This window comes from Dasypus novemcinctus, chromosome 24 (genome assembly GCF_030445035.2).
Source record: "Dasypus novemcinctus isolate mDasNov1 chromosome 24, mDasNov1.1.hap2, whole genome shotgun sequence".
NCBI classification, from domain to species: Eukaryota; Metazoa; Chordata; class Mammalia; order Cingulata; family Dasypodidae; genus Dasypus; species Dasypus novemcinctus.
The window spans coordinates 14,492,083-14,511,837 of NC_080696.1; the positions used below are offsets into that span (position 1 = coordinate 14,492,083).

At 36.2% G+C, this 19,755-nt stretch overlaps 1 protein-coding gene across 4 annotated transcripts in view; it reads left to right on the forward strand.

Annotated features, from left to right (window-relative positions):
• MACROD2 (mono-ADP ribosylhydrolase 2) overlaps nt 1-19,755 on the forward strand; it is a 2,160,736-nt gene that overhangs the window by 2,051,060 nt on the left and 89,921 nt on the right. For all 4 annotated transcript variants that reach the window (XM_058287576.1, XM_058287574.1, XM_058287575.1 and 1 more), the window contains 2 exons: nt 9,036-9,110; nt 9,372-9,461. In XM_058287576.1, coding sequence (XP_058143559.1) covers nt 9,036-9,110; nt 9,372-9,461 — 165 coding nt within the window. The remainder of the gene's footprint in view (nt 1-9,035; nt 9,111-9,371; nt 9,462-19,755) is intronic.

Consider the following 19,755-nt stretch of genomic DNA (forward strand, 5'->3'; position numbering starts at 1 on the left):
GACCAGAAAGGGGCTTCTGGGCTGCATGGATATTATAATGATATCTAGTTCATTCTGTATTTCTTTTGGTTATTTAATTGCTCTGTATATTTTTGTGCACTTTTAGGTATGTATGTTGCAGTTTTTAATAAAACAGTTAAAAGAAGAAGGAAGGGAAAAAGAAGAAAGGATTGAGGGAGGGGACAAGGAAAGGAAGGAAGTATCAATGGTAGTAGAGCTTATAAAATAAAGGTTATGGTAGGAGGCAGGGAAGCATTGCTCTCTACCTAAAGCTGACTTTATTCCATAAAGGCAAATCAACTCCATAATTAAAATACCTATTAATAACAGTGGATTCTAGGAGTACAAGTTAGGTTAAGGAATATCTCTGAAAGATTTTACAATTACAAATAGAATTATAGACTTCCCCAAAAGATAACATCAACCATAAGTATATACAGTAATACAAATAAAAAGTAAAGAGCAATGTACCAGAAATACAATGCATAAAATGACAGAAACACAAGCAGATAGTTAAGACAGTAAATGTAATTAGAGTGCTTTATTAAATGTGAAACACAGATTGAAATTAAATTCAAAATAACAAGAGTAAAAACTTAAAAATGGAAATGTATTGTTTGGGAGGAGAAAATTTTTTTAAATAATGAGAAACTACTTTAGAATTATCTAGGTAGAATTTTAGCAAAATGGCTCAAGTGAGAGATATTATAAAATACTGATAAAAATGCAAATCCCTGATTAAATATAATAGTGAATGGTCTTATGTGTCAAGGAAATACAATAGGAAATTCACAGATGTAAAATTATCAGTCAGTGACAGAACAAATATACTAGAAATGATATGGAATGTTTGGAAACTGTCATTAGCAGTGTGGTCCTGCTGTAGGAAGAGACAGGCTGATCAATGAAACAGAATAAAGAGTTTAGAAATAGACTAAAGCAGATCTGGGATTTCCGTACATATTCAGGCTGACATATCAAAGATAAATGACTCAGTAAACAGCATTAGGACAACTAGTTGGCCATTTGGAAGAATAAAACTGAATGCCAACCCCATTCCTTACACTGACATAAATTCCAGAAGGAACAAAAATAAAAAATAAAAGTGAAACTATAAAAGTACTATACTAAAAGAAGCAAAAGTTTTTATTTTTTTAATATTGAAATAGGGACTGCTGTTTAAATTATGAATAGACATGCTCACACATAAATTACTGTATACATATATTTCATAAAGCACACACCATACATTTATATCTGAAATATGTGTGTGCACATGCCTGTGTCAATATTTGTCATAAAGGAAGGAAGTGGCTAAAATCTGAATATATAAACATAGGTATGATATTTAAAAGTTAAAATTACATTCTAAATAATAACTACTGGGAAAAATATTCTTACCCTATGTAACAAAGAACTAAATTTTTTATTAAACAAACCTCATAAACCTGTAAGAAAAAGTAAAAATAAGCAATCCAAAAGAAAAATGGGCAAAGGATACAAAATTGTAATTTACAGAAGAAATGCAATCATTATAAATACGAAAAGATGCCTCATCTTTTTAAAGAAATGCAAATAAAACTTGAAGTACCATCTCCCTTTGAGTATCAAATAAGTTTAAGTAGGACTGTAAACACACAGGATGGGTAGGAGTACTGCAGGGAGAATATAGGGCACAATCTCCCTCATCAGCAAGTTTGGCAAAATCGAATGAAAAGTACTATGTTCATAAACTTCGATCCAAGAATTTTACTTTCAGGAATTTATCTTAAAGTAACACCCACCAAGAGTACAGAGATATTTACTCACAAAAATACTCATTGCAATACTATTTAATAATAAAAAATAAAAATAGAAAAGGAAACATCCAGAAGTTCATCCATGACATAGAAAATAATACAATATTATACATGATATATATACAATTTCTGAGGAAATTGTAATCATAGTAGAAGATGTTTACAAAATATGAAATGTAAAAAGGAGGAAACATACTTTGATCCCCAGATATATTTATATGTGTATGTATATGGCTGTATATGTGTATGTGTGTGTACAAACACACAAACATGAGAAAGACGGTAATTCACAATATTAAGAGTCGCTATCCCTTTGTTGTAAAATTATCTGTAATTCTCAATACTGGTACATATTTTTCAATGTGTGTATAAGGAAATTGTTTCTTTTGTAACTGCAAGAAAAAATAATTTACATTAGGAAAGTTAGTTTTATTTTGCCCTAGGAGAAAACAAGTGATGTCTAGAAGATAATAAAATTCACACTCATCTAGGCTGAATTTTTGTTCCTAATCTAGGGTATCTTTAGACTTGGTAAAAGTAAAAATTTGTATATCAGCAGCAATCAAGTTTTAAGTTTTAAAAAAAGATAATTTCTGCTGTCTCTTTAAGGCAGGGGGTCTTAACAAGGGGTCCAGGAGCTTGAATTGAAATTCAAAAAAATATCCTTATGGGGACACATTGGTGCATGTGTGAAATATTTATTAAATAATACATGGGGTAGTGTGGACTTAGTAAGGGGCCCATGGTTTTCACCTGATCGGCAAACCTGATGGAACAAAAAAAAGTTAAGAACCCATGCTTTAAGACAAGCATCAAAGATCTGAGCATCTAACAATATGCAAACAATAAAACTATATTGTTTAGTGTTGTTCAAAAGCAATCCATTTGCAAAATGAGTTTTGGTTTATCCCTAGAAAATATTTAATTCCAGACTGATGTCCCTAGACCAATTTTCATGCAAATTAATTAAAGCATTAGCTTGAGCCAAACTTAATTACCAGGGCATTAAGAAACAATCGTGATCTATTTCTAAAGAAAAGTGAATGGATTTCTGGATTATCTATTCTAATGGTGCCTTTCATTACTATGGATGATTGAATTCACTGTATGAAAAAAATATAAACAAACTGTGGGGTCCTTTGTGTTTTCTACTCCCTCTGCCAAGGGGGATTAGGGCAGAAGACGGTGGGGGAATTCACTAAAACTGAAGCTGGAGAGTTAAACTTAAAGCTTGCCCACAAGGGGCCAAGAAGCAAGTTGGAAAGGGGGATGTGTGAGTGCATTGAAGAGAAAGGGCTCAGGCTGGAGACCCGAGAGTCAGAATTAACACACAGCAAGCCTGCACGCCGGGCAAGGAGCTCTCACACCGCTCATCTTTGTGTAATGTGCCAGGTCCCAGCTGGGATCAGGAAAGAGCAAATAGGATCATTTCTGGATTTAAACCTGTGTTTCTTCCACAAGTTTTTCACTAGCTTTTATTTCAGAAAAAAAAAAAATGGGAAAGAAAAAATATATTTACTTCAGCTTTGAGAAAAGATTGCCAAAAACTGTAGAACACAAGTAGGACAGATCTGAAGGACAGCAGAGAGGAATAGTCACCAAAAAAGTTCAAAAGGGTCTCTCTTTCTCAAAGGGAAGTGTCAGGCCACACTAGTGCTGGAAACACCCCCAGGTTCCACAACAGCCTTAGGCTATGGGCTCATCTGGGCAGTCCCACCTTATTAGCAGCACCCCAGAACCAGCCACAGTGGGAGCTTCATATCCCTAATTGAACTACTCGGAAGATATATCAGGTGGGTTGCTGGTACTAGGAGACACGCTTTCCTCCAGACCAGCTGCTTCTCCCTGAATGCCCTGCTCTCCCTTCTCTGACCAGGACAAGCCAGATCACCCATCACAAGCTGACGGTCCCAGCAAAGACCCCAGAGGAGGCGTGCTCATCAGGCCCCCATGTCCACCATGTTGGAGAACGAGGCACGCGCCATAATTGGGACCTTCACTGAATAGATCATGCACCCAGTAGTTTGTCAAAGGTACTGGACACTCCACCAAGCCTCATGTAATGACAAAGACAGAAGGAATCAAAGAGATTCCCTAACTCGACCACCTTAAAAAAAAGATAGATGATGAAACTGGAGCGCAAAGAGCTTTGCCTTGCTTACTCCCACTCCCCAGGGTTCTCTGTAACAAATGTAGTCTGTGGAGTACTGTCTGGTATGCGGCAGTTTCCTAGCTGCTAAAGGATGTGAGAGAAAGCAAGATACCTTCCCTGATCACTATTTACAGAATTTGATGAGTGCTATAATGCAAGGCTAATTAAACAGACATTTATTGATTTACTAGTAGGTGCTGGGAAGTGCAATATGAATAAAACACAATTCTATTTTCATGGCATTCATAATATGGTAAGGTACAACTATATAACAGTGAGATGAGAAAATTAATTAGTAGAAGAATGGGCAAAAGAGCTTAATAAGCAGATGTGAAAATGATCAGTTCATTCTAGTGATTCAGAGAATGTTATGCAGCAAAAGTAAATTGATGACTGAGTTTTGAAAGATGAGGAGAATTTCCGTAAGTTAGGAAAGGAGGAAAGCGTATTTCACCCATTGGAACTTATTCTAAGGGGGCACAGAGGCAGAAAATAATGTTTTTCAAAAATAAGAAATTGTATACAGAGCACAGGGAATGGCAGGTGATGTAGTCAAAAGACCAAAAAAAAAAAAAAAGTTGTTCAACAGTACTATTTGTCACATGTTTTCTAGGGTATGTTTCTAGAGTTTTTAGGAACTGAGAAAAAGTCACTGGATTTGACTAGATCCACACACATTTTAGCCAGAACATTTTAAAAATTGTTTAATTATTAAATTATAGAATATGCAATTGTCATAAAATGCAGATTAAAAAAATAAAAATCCCGTAAATTAAAATCCCACCAATAATGCAAAGGTAATCAGTGTTAACATTTGAAATATAGCCTTCCAGTTTTGCCCCACTATATAAATAGAATCTGTGTGTAGTCATACACAAAAAATGAAATCATAGTCTAAACTTCTACAATCTTTTTAAATCTCATAGCATGTTATTTGATGGTTGCCATCATGTAGATAACTGCTACTTATTCTTCGTATAATCTTAGAAATGCTGTACCTATATTCAGTTCTCTGTATCCATAATAAATACCATTTCATTTTTCTCACTGCCTTTGCTTCCTTAGTGAACTTTACATCAATAGTTTGATCTCTAAAGCGATTTATCTATTGTGTTCTCTTTTACAACATCCGTTGGCAATGTCGATATTGTCTGAGTTTTTAGACTTTTATATTTTCCTTATTGTCTCAGTCCACTCCCTTTTCATCCAGTCGTTTCATGTCCTTTATTCATCAGTTCTTTCATTTCTTTTATTTAGTGCAAACACAAAGATATTTTGTTTCCCTGAATAAATCTTTTGTAGAAGTATTTTATCACTTAGCATAATTCTTTGCATATTATGTTTCAATTTCAATAGTCCCCGATTTGGAGAACTGAAATAGCTGTCCAGGCAAGATATTTGCCAGGAGATAAACTGAGAATATTTCCCTCACTTTCTATGAGGTGTTAACAGAAACCTTCTCTCCATCCAGTTAAACTTGTGACGTTGATCTGTTGTTTATCTAGAGTAGATTCAGAATGCAAAACTCTTTGCAGGGGTCCAGTTTTGTCAGAAACAGGGATAATTTACTCCCAATTCCCTGAAGTTGTTTATAAATGGGATTTTAGATTTTTACATTTATCCTTGTTAAATTTCACTTTGTTTAATTTAGCCTACTCAGACTATTTTAGTCTTGATTTTGTTTTCTAATATATAAGCTATCCTCAGTTTCCTGTCATCTAAAAATCTGGTAAAAGTGAATTTTTCCAAAAGTTTCACATCCTAACAAGAATGGCTTTTTTCCCCAAATTTGATGCCTGTGTTCCTGCAGTTGTCTGCCTTGTGGAGACAAGCACCGTATCTGTCTTTTTAAGATATTCCCAGCACCTGCCAATTAGTATCACTCAATACATTGTACTTGGAATGACCAGTAGCAGGATGTGGGGATTGAGTCATGCCCCCCACAGAGACATATGCAAGCCCCGACCCCCATTCTGTGGGTGTAAACCTGTCTGTAAATATGACCTCTGAACGTATTTTGGGTGTGACCTCACCTGTCAATAGGATCTATTGAGCCTATTTAGATGAGGCCAAATTGAATTAGGGTGGGCTTTACTCCACATGACTGGAGCCTTTACAAACAAAGGAAATTGAACACTGAAGGAGAAGCCAGAAGTAAGTAGAATGCAGAGGAGCAGACACAAGGAGAAAGTGATTGGTAGTGATGGAGGATTTCTGGAACACTTCAGGAAAATTCACGTCTCCAGGAAAGATGCCAAGGAAAAGCAAGCCTGCCAATATCTTGAGGCGGTAGCCTCCAGAACCATGAGACAACACACTGTTGTTGTGGAAGCTACGTGACCCAGCAACCCTGGAAACTAAGTCACAGGGTAGCATCCCTTTGTGTGGTAACCACAAGTGATAAGGATGGAAACAGACTTTGCATGGCTTTCTGCTCCATATGTAAGAATTTTGTGACCATAGTAGCATGCCATGGTGTGAAGAATAAAGGGGGCAAGTGGAATTCTCATACAATTCTTGTGGGAGTGTAAAATGGAACAAATCCTTTAGAACACTGTTGGGCAGAATCCAGTAAAGCTAAAGATCAGTGTCCCCTGTTACTTAGCAGTTTCACTTCTGTGTTTATACCTGTGTGATATGGCCACCAAAAGACAACTGCAATAATGTTTTTAGGGGCGTGTTTCACAACTAAAACAATTCAATGCCCACATGACATAGTATATGCAGACAGTGGAATAGTAGACATCAGTGAAAAAGAACGAACAATGGCTACATGCAACAACTGGGATTGATCTCACAGACAAAATGCTGTGTTAAAAGAAGTCAGACACAAAATAGCACACACTGTACAGTTCTGTTTATATGAATTTCAAAAACAGACAAAATGTTACCTTTTATATGCAGGTGGGCAAAGAGGCAGATATCAGCTGGAGTTGCCACTTATGTCAGATATGCTCTTAATTTTCTTAATGATTGCACAGGGAGATATGTATACATATAAAAAAGCAATAAAGCTGTGCACATAATTTGTGTGTTTTACTATACACAAGTTGTATCTCAATTTAAAGGCTAACTAAAGACATTTTTTCAGTCAAAACAAAAAGGGAAAAGGGACTTATCATCAGATAGACCAAGTCATGACTTTTGAAAGCAAAATGTGGATTGCACTACTTATGTTACAGGACTGATGAATGGAGATAGTGTATGTGAAGTTTCTAGGCAACTGGCATTTTGTATGGGACCCATAATTTGAAAGTACACTTATATCCTCTAGGCTAGTGCCTCTTGAACTTTAACATACATACAGATCACTCAGAGATCTTCTTAAAATGCTGACTCTGATTCTGTAGGTCTCAGATGGGACCTGAGATTCTGCATTTTTAAAATGCTCCCAGGCAGTGTCCATGCTGCTAGTCCATGGCCCACACTATGAACAGCACTCTTCCAGGCACTAGGGAGGAATGGGCATTTCATTTGAAGGAGAAATATCTTGATCAAACCCATGGTTTCAAAGATATTTCTGATAGCAATTCATAAGATGGATTACAGGAGAACAAAATTATAGATATTGGTCCAAGAGAGAGAAGATGAATCCCTGAATGAGAGAAGAGGAAGTAGGAATGGAAAGCAGGGCTTGAGAAACATTTTTGCAGAATCATCAAGACTTGGTATTTCACTGGATTTGGAGTCAGGTTTCTAGCCTCAATGATCAGATAAATATGCACTAGTAGTAATTATTTTATCAGACCCTTTTGATTTAAATTAAGCTCTGGAGAAGTTAGATATGACAATTTTTTTAAAGTCTGGATCACACTAGCCGAGAATGAACCAAGGGAAGGTGCTATAAAGGCCAGTTAAGAATAGTCATATTAAAGGGGATGCTATGAAGATGAGGGGTTGTCAGCTTTGCTGCAGACCAAATAATCCCCAAGCCAAAGTTTGCAGTGGCTCTGCTCCCTGCGTTGTCATTCCTGCATCTAGGCTGAAGGAGCGTACTCTAACAGAAGCAAAAAACGAGAGGAAGCATGCAGTGGATCTTGAAGCTTCTGCTCAAACTACACATTATATCTGTTCTGTGCCATTTTCTAAACCAAGTCATATATATAATCCTGGTGTCAATAGTGTGGAAATATGCACTCATCCCACAAGGTCACTGCAGGTCCCATAGCCAAAAGCAGGCAACTATAATCCTCTTATAGAAAGGGGTAGGAAAAAGTTGGAACAATAACGTAATCTGCCATAGGCATGTACCCAGCCAAAGAGCCCAAGCTGCTCTGAATCCCCTTTGTGTCTATAACCAAGCCCAGCTCTGGAGTGGTTAATTTTTTTTTTTTTAATTCAACAGTTAAATATCTTCAGCACAAAAAAATTTCATTAGCAAGAGGCAAAATGGACAGATTTCAATTTCCTCTCTTAATGAGCACTTAAATGTTCTAAACTCTACAGGGGAGGTTGGCAAAGAAGCCAGGGGGTGTGCATGGGGTGGGGGGAGGAACCATTACTAGATAATCAGCCTCAGAGTAATCAAGGGTTGACTGAATTCTCTCCTGACCTTCGCTATATTTAGTAGGTGTCTTAAGAGAATGATTGAGCTGTCAGGCCAACCAATTCCTTTTTGCTCACATTACTCAAGTTATTTTATGCCCTGTTGATGGAGGAATGAGAGTACAAGTAGTGTTTTTGGAAAAGCAATTCTATACTGTAGAAACAATATTTTTTTCTAGGAATATTCAATATAGGAAATGTCTATACCATAAAGGGAAATTAAATGTAATTAACCCATACAACCAGGAATAATTTTAAATTTCTAAACCGCCAAGTTGTATCCATTTTTTTCCAGTTCACTCAGAAGCTAATGTCAATTCCAAGAAGTGGTATTGCCCAAATTATCTGGCTATTTCTAATAATTGATATGCTTGATTTGAAAAAAAAATGTATCTTCACCTTCCACTTTGATTTAAAAAACCTGTCTGCCTCTCTGCACACGATTAAAGCACGGTTTCTGAAGTTTTTGCTTTTTCAAACCAAGATAAAGTTATGGTCATATATATCACATTTATTTTTTCAATCATTGTTCTTCACAGGACAAGAGAATGATTCAACAAAGAATGAAATAAAAATTGAGACAGAGTCCCAGAGCTCATATATGGAAACAGAAGGTACTGAAACTAGAGTATATTGTTAACAGAAAACAAGATGAATCATGAATCATGACTTCTACATATACTTGTGTGTGAGTAGTTTGCACATGTGTTTTAGGCAATGATTACTGGAGAACAGATATAGTATTCTGCTTTGTGTGCCTGTTGAAACTGAAAAAAAAACAACAAACTTTTAACTTTTGATGCTTAAGTCACTGTTTTTTACCAGTGATCCCAATTCACGCATTCCTTTTTTTTCTTCGGTGACATTCTATATAGAGCTTTCATCAAACCAAGAGGATGCCACAGTTGTTGAGCAACCAGAAGAGATTCCACTAGTAGATGACCAAGAAGAAAAAGATGAAAAAGGTAGGACTGCTCTTAACTTAAACCTTCAAGAATAAAGAGTTTCTTTGTGTTCCTGCCTAGAATTCAACTTCTTCAGAGTTATCCTCATGAAATTGCAGTCTGGAAAGAGGGGAAATGAAAGTTTCTTTAATCCAGAACCTATTTTTGAAAGCAGAATAAAATCAAGAAGTAGCAAAAGAAGATACTTCCAAGACCATTTTCCCCTTCCAATAGTATGGTGATGTTTTTTATTATTCATTTAAATTTAATATTTTAAATCACAGTATAGAGAAAACACTAGGAAATCAAAATTATGTACTACAGGGGAAAAGTCATATAAAACCTGAAACAGTTTTAAAACAAATAGTTTAACCTTTTTATTTTGATATAAGTCTATCTTCTTTCATGTGGTAGCAAAGAACAATTTATATACAGTATGTTCATGATGTAAACCTTCTAAATTACAAACTTCATCCACTAATATTGAACTGCTATATTATTGAATACTGATAAAACCTAAGTGAGCATTATAATGATTTCTGAAGACATGGAGGAATGGGCACTTAGTAAATAATTTTAAAACAGCATGTGGAGCAAGAAGCCAATATATTGGAGCTAAGATAAAAATATTTTTAAAAATCTCTTTACAAAAACTTAGAGAAATTTAATATTTATTGAATAACTTAAGAATTCAATTTTAAATATAAAGCAATCTCTTAAAAGAAGCTCATGCAATAATTTGTCTTCTACGCTATATCATAAATCAGGCTACTCTTAAACAAATGTCTATTTGCAAAGCAATTTCAGAGTAATAATTTGACAGGCCTTGTTTATAGAACACAGTGATCAATTTCATTTCTAAATTAAAACACAGACATGATCTCAATTGGAAATCAGGTCAATAGTAACTACATCCTCCAAATTATGAAGTCTTCCTGGCAGGGGCATTGACACAATTTAATTGTTAAGCCATGTTAGTGATTTTGACACTTTTGTCCCCTACTGCATTTATAGCACAATATTTTTCTATGCCTATGATTCTAATAACCTTTTCTCTGCTACAAATTCTAGTTCAGACTTAGGATGCCATTTCCTGGCATATCTGTAGTATGCATGTCTGACAATAATAGACACCGGGTAGTTCTCCCTCCCAGTGTACTTCTAAAATGTAAAATACATAGTGCCATGCCTGTTTGCTTAATTTATCTGTGGCAGATATTATTTGACTTGTGACTTGTGCCTCAAGAAATGCAAATGGTAAATGTACTGAATCATTAATTACCCTCTTAAACTTGACCCATACGGGTAAAGCTTGTGTTCAACAGGCTTTGAAGTTACCCTTCTCCCAGTGGCCTGTCTTAATGCTCCTCTAATTACTGAAGTTAGTTACCCATAACTTTGAAGTTGAAGTTCCTGGTTAAAATTTGACTTTTCCCTGTTGGAAGCCAAATGCCTGTGGGTTTGAATTAACCACTAACCACATTTCCAACTCTCTTCTTTAGCATAGATACTTAATTTGGCCCTGCTTTGAATCTTTCTGGTCTTTAAATTTGAAATAATTTAAAATGCTTTGCCTTTATCATCTTATTCTTTACTTCAAGGTAAAAGGTAAAAGCTAGTCTCCTGTTGCACAAAAGAAGAGTAATCAAAGAAAGGGAGGCAATATGAGGTGGCGGTGAAGATGTAGGCTGCCCCACCACTGGCAAGCTGGGTGACCTTGGGCAAATTATTTCATATTCTAGTGCCTCTATTTCCTCATCTGTAAAATGGTGATGACAAAAGTACCAATCACATAAGGTGAAAACATGAGGAGTTAACACATTTAAAGCAATCTACAACATTACTTGAATACATAGAAGGTATTCAATAAGTATTAAGTGTTAATCATAATTTGTTAAATTAATGACAAAGTCGAGAAGAGAATGCAAAGGACTTGGGAATTCCCTAAACCACCCACTGTCCTTCTAACTGAATCTATTAAAACTTCCCATGTCCTAAACCATTCTTCAATACCATATTATTCTGCACATCTGATTGGCGGCATTGTCTCCTGCAGGCAGGGTTTATAAGGCTCTTAACTCTTGACACTGCTGTATATATTATTCCATCCAAACAGAGCAAGGAGTGAAGGATGGGGTGGAAGCCATTTCTCTTCATTCATAAATTCCTTTCTCTTGGCCACGATCCTGACCTTCAGCTTCAGAAAGGCTGAGTCAGCTATAATTTCTATTTTTAAAGGAAGGTGACTGAGCTGTGGGGAAACCCATTGAAGAAAAGCAGCAAATAAACTCGAAATAGTATTTTTTGCTTTCCTTTGATTCATATCATTATTAAAGAGCCCTATTTAAAAACACTGGAGAATATAGCTTCAGGCTTTATGTATAATCACAATGTCCCTTAATGGAAAGTTGCTCATATGTATTAAGAACCACCCTTATCTAGGAACAAAATAAATGGGTGGTATATTACGTTTGTAGAGATATTCTTTATAGTTTCAGAAATACTGATTCTCTTTTATTGTGAGAATCTCCTAAGGAGGGAAAAAGTGGTTTCTTTAAAAAAAAAAATTCCAGGCCTGGAAAATGTATATCCTTTTTTTCTTATTTTGTAGCATTTTTATAAGATTAGAAGATATAGATAATCTTCAGGACACATCTTCCACGGCTCCCAGGTGTATGGGCACAGATGTTGCAACATTAAGCTTTGAAGCTAGCTTCACAAAAATATGGTTTTTGAAAAGAAGGAAAAATATTCAGCAGAAGTTCATGCTGATAAAATTACACAATAGTACAATGGACATGTCCCTGGGAGACCTAAAATACAAAAATTTCAACAGGCATAAAGTGAGGATTCACATATGGCAGCATTTCTCATATAGCCACATTACCTCTTCCTAAATGAGTCCAGTTATGTACTTTCCCAGCAGGACTTGCAGCTCATACAAAATCCAGTAGAATAGCATCATTTAGGTTAATAACCAAATAGAAAAGTAATATTGCAGGAGAACTCCTCTAAAAGAGACCTCATTTTTTAGCATGATATATAAAGCCAGATTAAAATATTTCTAAATCTTAACTCTACCAACGGTATGTCATTATTTCCATGATGTTTTGTTTTATACTATACCAGACTTTTTCTCCTAGTATTATATATAGATTGCTGCTATGCACTGAATCATGTAACCAACAAAGACATGTTTGGGTCCTAACCCCGGTCCTGTCAACGTGAAGTCATTTGTAAACAGGATCTTGGAAGATCCTTTTAGTTAAGTAAAGCCAAAGTGAATCGGGGTGGACCTTAATCCAATAAGCAGAGGAAACTGGACCCTGGAGGAGGAGACAGGAGACAGATGGCTATGTGATGGAGGTAGAGCTTGAGCTCTGCCAACAAGCTACCACCAGAATGCTACAAGCTTCAGAGAAAGCATGGCCCTGCTGATACCTTGATTTTAGACTTCTAACCTCCAAAACTATGAGATAGTAACTTCCTGTTATTTAAGCCAACCAGTCTGTGGTATTTGCTATAACAGCCCAGGCAAACCAAGGCAGATGCATGCATTTTGTCTCAATTATTTTTCTTCAGTCAATTAACATGGGTCCTATGGAATAGTAATCTTTTATTTACTTGCAGTTGATGTTGATGGAAAGAAAAGGTGTATTGTGGACTAAGGTTGTCTTAGAAAAAGATGGATGTAGTAGTCATGCAAGTAAAGAGTGAAAAGCAAAAAGCAAACCACCAATGAATAGTTCGTGATGTTAGTCTCTTGTTTTGGCCTCTGCTCAGCACAACCATGTGACATTGTGCAGAGAGCTGTGTCTTTCATCTCTAGTTATGTGACTCCTGGAAGATCTAACTGCTCTGAATCCCTTTCCCTGAGGTAATAAAATGAGGGGTGTGAACTCAATAATGTAGTTTCGAAGCTCTCCAATTTTATGAATTTGCTCTGAAAGCCAATTCTGCAGAGTCATGTTCCTGATGAAACAAGGGGGAAAGATATGGCAGGAAATAGCCATCAATATGCTGAGAAAAGTCGAAATCTTGGGTTTTGCCTGGTTTTCTTTGTCTTCTGCTGATAAAAATGCAGAGGTGCCCTAGATCAGACAAAAGGTCAGCTAAATTAACAGTGTTTTATATCAGGTCTAATAGCTAATTACGTTCTGAAGATACTCTGAATGGAGAAAAATGACTTTTAGCTCCAATGAGGTTCACTCGCAAACTTTGATCAGAACATGGCTGGATTTCTATCACCATCTTTCTTAGTCTACATGGAAAACATTTTCTTGACACTCTTCTGACTACTGTTTCATCTTTCACTGAATGCTTTCTCTTCTGCTCCTACCAGTCAAGTTTATTAGGGATTAATTAATTCTACAAAGTGCCACTAGACAGACAGTACTTGGTGCTCTCCACCATTGATGGGATTCTTACACTGTTCACGGAGCCCTTACCTTCTGCTTGGAAACACAGCTCGCTACACACGGATTCTGAGCCATTTGGGTTTTCGTGCTCCAGTGTCTGATATTTGCCACAGAAAGTAGTATTGGGGGCATATTTTTGATTCATGCAAAATACATGGATTTGAACTTGAGAAATTAACTTATTGGCACTTTCTATTTTGAGAAAGTCTTTGTATCTCATATTTTCAAATCATTTTAGTAATGCTGTATTTTTTTTCAGATTAGCAGCACTATCAATTAGTTTTCTATAGCAGTTCCATTTTCAAATGGTTTTCTTCTATTATGTTCCTTCCTTCCTGATCATACTTTGTAGCTGGAATTTGCCCCTCTTTTGTGGGGACTATGATTCAATCCCCAATACTTTCCTTAGATCTTACAGAAAATTAGCCTCCTCTAAAGACAGTGAATATAAATGGTTGGTGACATGTTTATTATGTTCACCTTCCTCCCTGAAGATCTGCTAAATCATAGATTTCAGAAAAGTAAAATCATGATACTCATAAAACTATACAATGAACACATGTAAATTTTCTTAAATCATTAATCAATGAGGGAACTAGTAAGATGTTAAGACCTGTTCAAGGGAGAATTTGAAATACATACACTCATGCAAATACACAAACACACCATCACAAATACGTAATATATCCTAACATATACACACACACAAAATTCAGGAGTATAATAATATTCAAAACTGGTTAATATCATATAAGGCAATAAAATGGCTCCTTCAGACAGAATTCATTTGTATTGCTATGCACAAGACTTATTTTCATCATTTTGAGTTTTCTACAAGTTAACGTGTACCCCTAGAGATGTGTAGAATAACCAGGCCAATGAAAAGTCCATCAAAGGAACAGCACCCTTATAGAATGAGATAATCCCAGAGGACATACTGGACAACACCCAGGGCTCTCTTTTGCCCAGTCCCAAGTTTTAGGCAATTTTTCTTAAGAGTATAAGAGTATAAATTGTCTCCATCTGACTGTATTCATCAATGTTGGACAAGTGTAAGCAGAAGTGATAAAATACCAAGGCAGTACAGGGGTAAGGCAGTACCTGTAATTGCATCTCTGAGATCATAATTCACTTGCTATGATTTTGTACCTAGGGCTATTCTAAACATACTGCACTTCATCTTCTAAAATGCCTCAATTGTAAGAGGCATCATCATTTTATATATATAAAAAAAGTTTAAATCCTTCCAATTAAAGTAAGGCATAACTTTATCATTTGGCTTTTTTATTTTAAATTTATTGAAAGAACTCTTTTTGACTAAATTAGATATGAAACTTCATCACATATCACTTCTGAGAATACATAAAAAGAAAATTATAAAGGAAGTACCTAAGGTACTGTTAAAACTTCATCAGCTACAAATTCCCACTTCTATAAGAGTCATTAATGTCTGTTTTTCTACCCAATATTATCCTCTATGTTCTCAAATCTTTGATGGTACAGAATTTTAGAGAATCCAGGAAAGAATTAAAAGGAATTGGCACTGTGCTTAAGCCTGCCTTGCTGTTATGCAGAGCTCACCTACATTTTTTGCTCCTATTTGAAGACTCTTGTTAAAACCCTTCTGATTCATCACCTCCCTAACCTCCTATGGATTTTCATACAATCCTTGAAACCCATTCTCCAAGCCTGAGCACTTTTTTCTTCATGTTTGTGCATGTACAGATACAATTAATTCAATCACCATGTCTTCCGGCCAACAAAATCTTTACAACAATTCACTATTTCAGAGATGTTAAAATGTGGAAAAAGTATCCTTTAGTATTTATGAAATATGATAGTTTTTCACAATGTAATTGACATGAAGCCTAGATAAGGAAAACTTTATTACAGGTGAGATAATCAAGTAAGGTTATTTTTCCCTACTAACTCAGAAATACAACTAGCAGTGGGATCCTTGCCAGCACTTTGGTACACCTACTGTATTGTATAACTGAGAGTGATAAATTGTTTCTGTATTCATGCATTTAGTCATTCAACAGATATTGAGCACCTAGTAAGTATCAGAAACTGTTTAAAACCGGAGCTAGAGGTGAACAAGACAAAGCTCCTTCAGGATCCGTTCCAAACACCTAAGGGCCTCAGGACAAGAGTTCAGAAAAGGGCCTGCCCCACCCTTTCTCTTTCCATTTCCTGTTCTACACAGCACCATCTTCGCGCTCAATCTCTATACTCCTTGACAGCAGCATTTCTTTGCCAAAACTCAGGCATGGGGTATTCATTCTGGGAAGACATCTCCAAAAAAAAGAGGTTTGCCTAGGTCTTATATCAAGTTCAGGGTCATGGGGTCTATCTGAAGTTCTAGGTATTCAAAGTATAGTAAGCATATCTCCTTGGACTCACAGACACCTTTTCCCATGCGGAGGTGCAAGGCCAGAAAAAAACAGAGAGGGAACTTCAAATCTCCAGATCCAGGGAACCCTTGGTTGACTAAGTCTAAAGGTGGTAATAGCCCCTGCCACCATCCCAATGAGGGAGAAAATCAGTAAACGAATCATTTTGGGTCATGATAAGTAAGAAGAAGAAAACTAGAATAGGGTAGGTGACAGCAAGTGGTGGTGATAGTGTTTTAAACAAATTGTTTACAGATGGTTTTGAAGATGGCAGCTTTTAAAGAGAGAGCAAAGTTCTGAAGTTAAAGCATGCTAACGAGATGGAAAAGCAAGTGCAAAGGACCTGAGCTGCAAATGAGCTTGATGTGCTCAGAGACAGCAAGAAAGCCACTGTGGCTGGATTGGAGTTAGTGAGGCTGAAGGGCTGGGAGTAAAAGCTGGAGCTGCAGCCCTGCTAAGGAGTGTGGATCCTGGAGGTTTGCTGGCAACTCACTTGCAGCCAGATGGCTTTATTCATCATTGATTTCTATGCCTTTCATGTGAAATTATAAACTCTAGTTAATAAGGGTCTTATACATAGTACCTTTTATATACTCTGCTGGCCTTTGATACCAGATTCATATGGAATAGTAAAAAAACATAGGAAACATGAATCCCATCTATAAAAGCAAATTATATATGTATATGTGTGTATCTGTGTGTGCAGGTGCATATATTGCACAGGCCTGATATTTAGAAGATCTGACATTTAGTTCTGACTTTGACATTGACTCGCTACATGAGTAAGTTGCTTTAACTACCAGAAGCCTGTCTTCTCTTCTGTGAGAGAGGTATACTAATCCTCACCCTGATTCTCAGAATTTGTTGAGAAGATCAAATGAAACAGTGTTTGAAAGAATGATGCACAGCATGTAGAAGGGTTTGGGAAACTGGTCAGCAGGCCAATTCTGGCCTACTGCCTTTTTTTTTTAATACATCCTGTAAGCTAAAAGTGGTTTTCACATTTTTAAATGGCTGGGCAAAACAAAACAAAGGAGTAATAATTGGTGGCACATGGAAATAATATGAAATTTCAATTTTAGTGTCCATAAATAAAGTTACATTTTAACTGCAAAGCTTAAAATCATACTCTCTGGCCTTTTACTATGCCAACCCCAGGTCTATAGCATCTATGTACATATAGCCCAACTGATCCTGAATCTGAAGCCCCTTCTTTTCATGCAAGAACTCTCAAATTATCCAGTCCTTATTGTCACATACAAATATATATACATGACCTTAGAATGTTTGCAGGTATTGGGAACACAGTTCTAGTCCCACAATGCCTTGCCCTTCTGTAGCACAGCCTCTATGCTGTCCTATGCCCTTCCCTAGCTGTCGGATTGGCAAAAAATGGTTCCACCTGATGTTAGCCTTTTGAGGGGTCGCAGATGAGCATGGCTTGGGCCCCAAGGTTTCACATCTCTCCCCATTCATAGGTACATCCTTCACTTTCCCTAACACCCAGACATGCATCCAGGAAATCAGGCTATGGGTAAGGTCAAGAAATTGCCACAATGCTGTCCTCAGAATCCCACTGGCCTCCTTTGACTTGCCTTTGTTATTTGGTCAGTCTAATTTTGCTTGATTCTCTCCCAGAATAAAAATTTCAATATCCTTTAAATGTATTTTGCCACTGTACTTAGATAGGGGTTCCACCTACTTACCAGTAAACTGATCTTTTAGCACTCTGATTATACAAGTGAGAACTGCATTATGACCATAACCTAAAGATCCTAGCCAAAGCCATTGTAATAGAAAGATCATTTAGGTGACAGAATGGGGATTGTGATAATATAGATGTGTAAATATATTCTTCAATATGTTTTATTCTAAAGATCAAAATATTATCAACCCAAAATTTAACATCATTAATTTGAGATATTGGTTGGCATATCTGCTTTTTCAAAGACCACAGAAGCTCCACATCTACTTAAATAAAAGGTTTTTGCTGTTTTGATAAGTGGTCATAAACTACTGTCATATATATTGGATTAAGTATTTCCTACATTCCATTAAGTCTTAACCATTTCACTTGACTCATCAGCTGAAGGAACTTCCAGACCTCTACCAAGTGCACAAAAGGTATATATCCACTCTGAAATGGATTTCAATTTTAGGCGTTACTTTTCTCTCTGCTTCAAAAGGAAACTCAATTTCTTTTCATTACTCTTTATACATCAGGTGCCCCCATTTCAGCATCAGTATGTAAAGAGCAGGTGGTATAAGGAGTACTTTGAATGTTAATTATTTTTTTCATTTATTTCCCTGTGAGGATTTACCTTTCAATGTGTTTTTATAATCAAGATGGAAACAATTAAGGAGCTTGCTGCTTGCATGTTTCACTACATTTATTTTATGACAGCTGCTGTGATGATAAAAATAAAAGAGAAAGAAAAAGGGAGGTAAGCCTTTTAACAATAGCAAGGAGTTCAGTAGATTGCATGTGATTGCTTTATTTCATTGTGGATCTTCAAAGGAAATCTTGTTGAGATAACTTAGTCATGTTTCTAACCAATATGTAATCCCTTTGTTAGAACTTATATTTCTGATATAGAAGCGTGTCTGTTCATTTTCCAGAGCTGTTGTCATCATTTATTAGCTTTAGTTTTCAATTGAAACTAAAAAATAAACTACAGAGAAATAGGAATGAAAGGAGGGAAAACTGGGTATTTCTTCTGAAAGATATGTTTCAAAAGAAAATGTTCCTTTTCCATTTGTCATATTTGCTTTGGTCCTCAAATACTAGACATAATTTATTTCACCCTTCCTTCATGTTTCATATACTTACAATCCTAGTTCATAAAATTTCAATATTCAGGATTAAGAGATATATGGTTCACAATATTTAAAGATATGGACATATACTTTAAGGGAGTACTGAAAATTAATATAGTTTATTTAACACTGTTCATTATTCATTTTGCCCGTTAGCAAAGTATTATAGAAAACCTCATGCAATCAGAAAATACAACTTGTGTAAAATCTGGTAATTATATCTACTTAAATAGGATAAATAATAGACAAAATAAATAGAGATACAGAGAGAGTTATACACATTATATTATATATTTCATTTTTCCAAACTCTCACTTCTTGAAGAAGAAATAATCAATAAGTATAAAGTTCCCTCTGATGGCCCAGGAAAATATAAAGATATCTCACTGTTTTATCACCAATATGATATAATAAAAATCTCAGTCCAGTCACCATAGAAAACCCATGAATATGTGGAGTTACATGGCAAAAGGAACTTGGCAGCTGTGATTAAAGGTCTTGAGATGGGGAGATGAGCCTGTATTATCCGGGTGGGCTGCATGTAATCAGAAAGGTCCTTAATGAGAGGGAAGCAGGAGGTAGACGGAGGGAAGGGGTATGCTGATGGAAGCAGAAAAGGTGGGAGAGGGGAGATGGAGAGAGAGTCTGATTGACTTGAAGACACTTACACTGCCATTATCCTTGAAG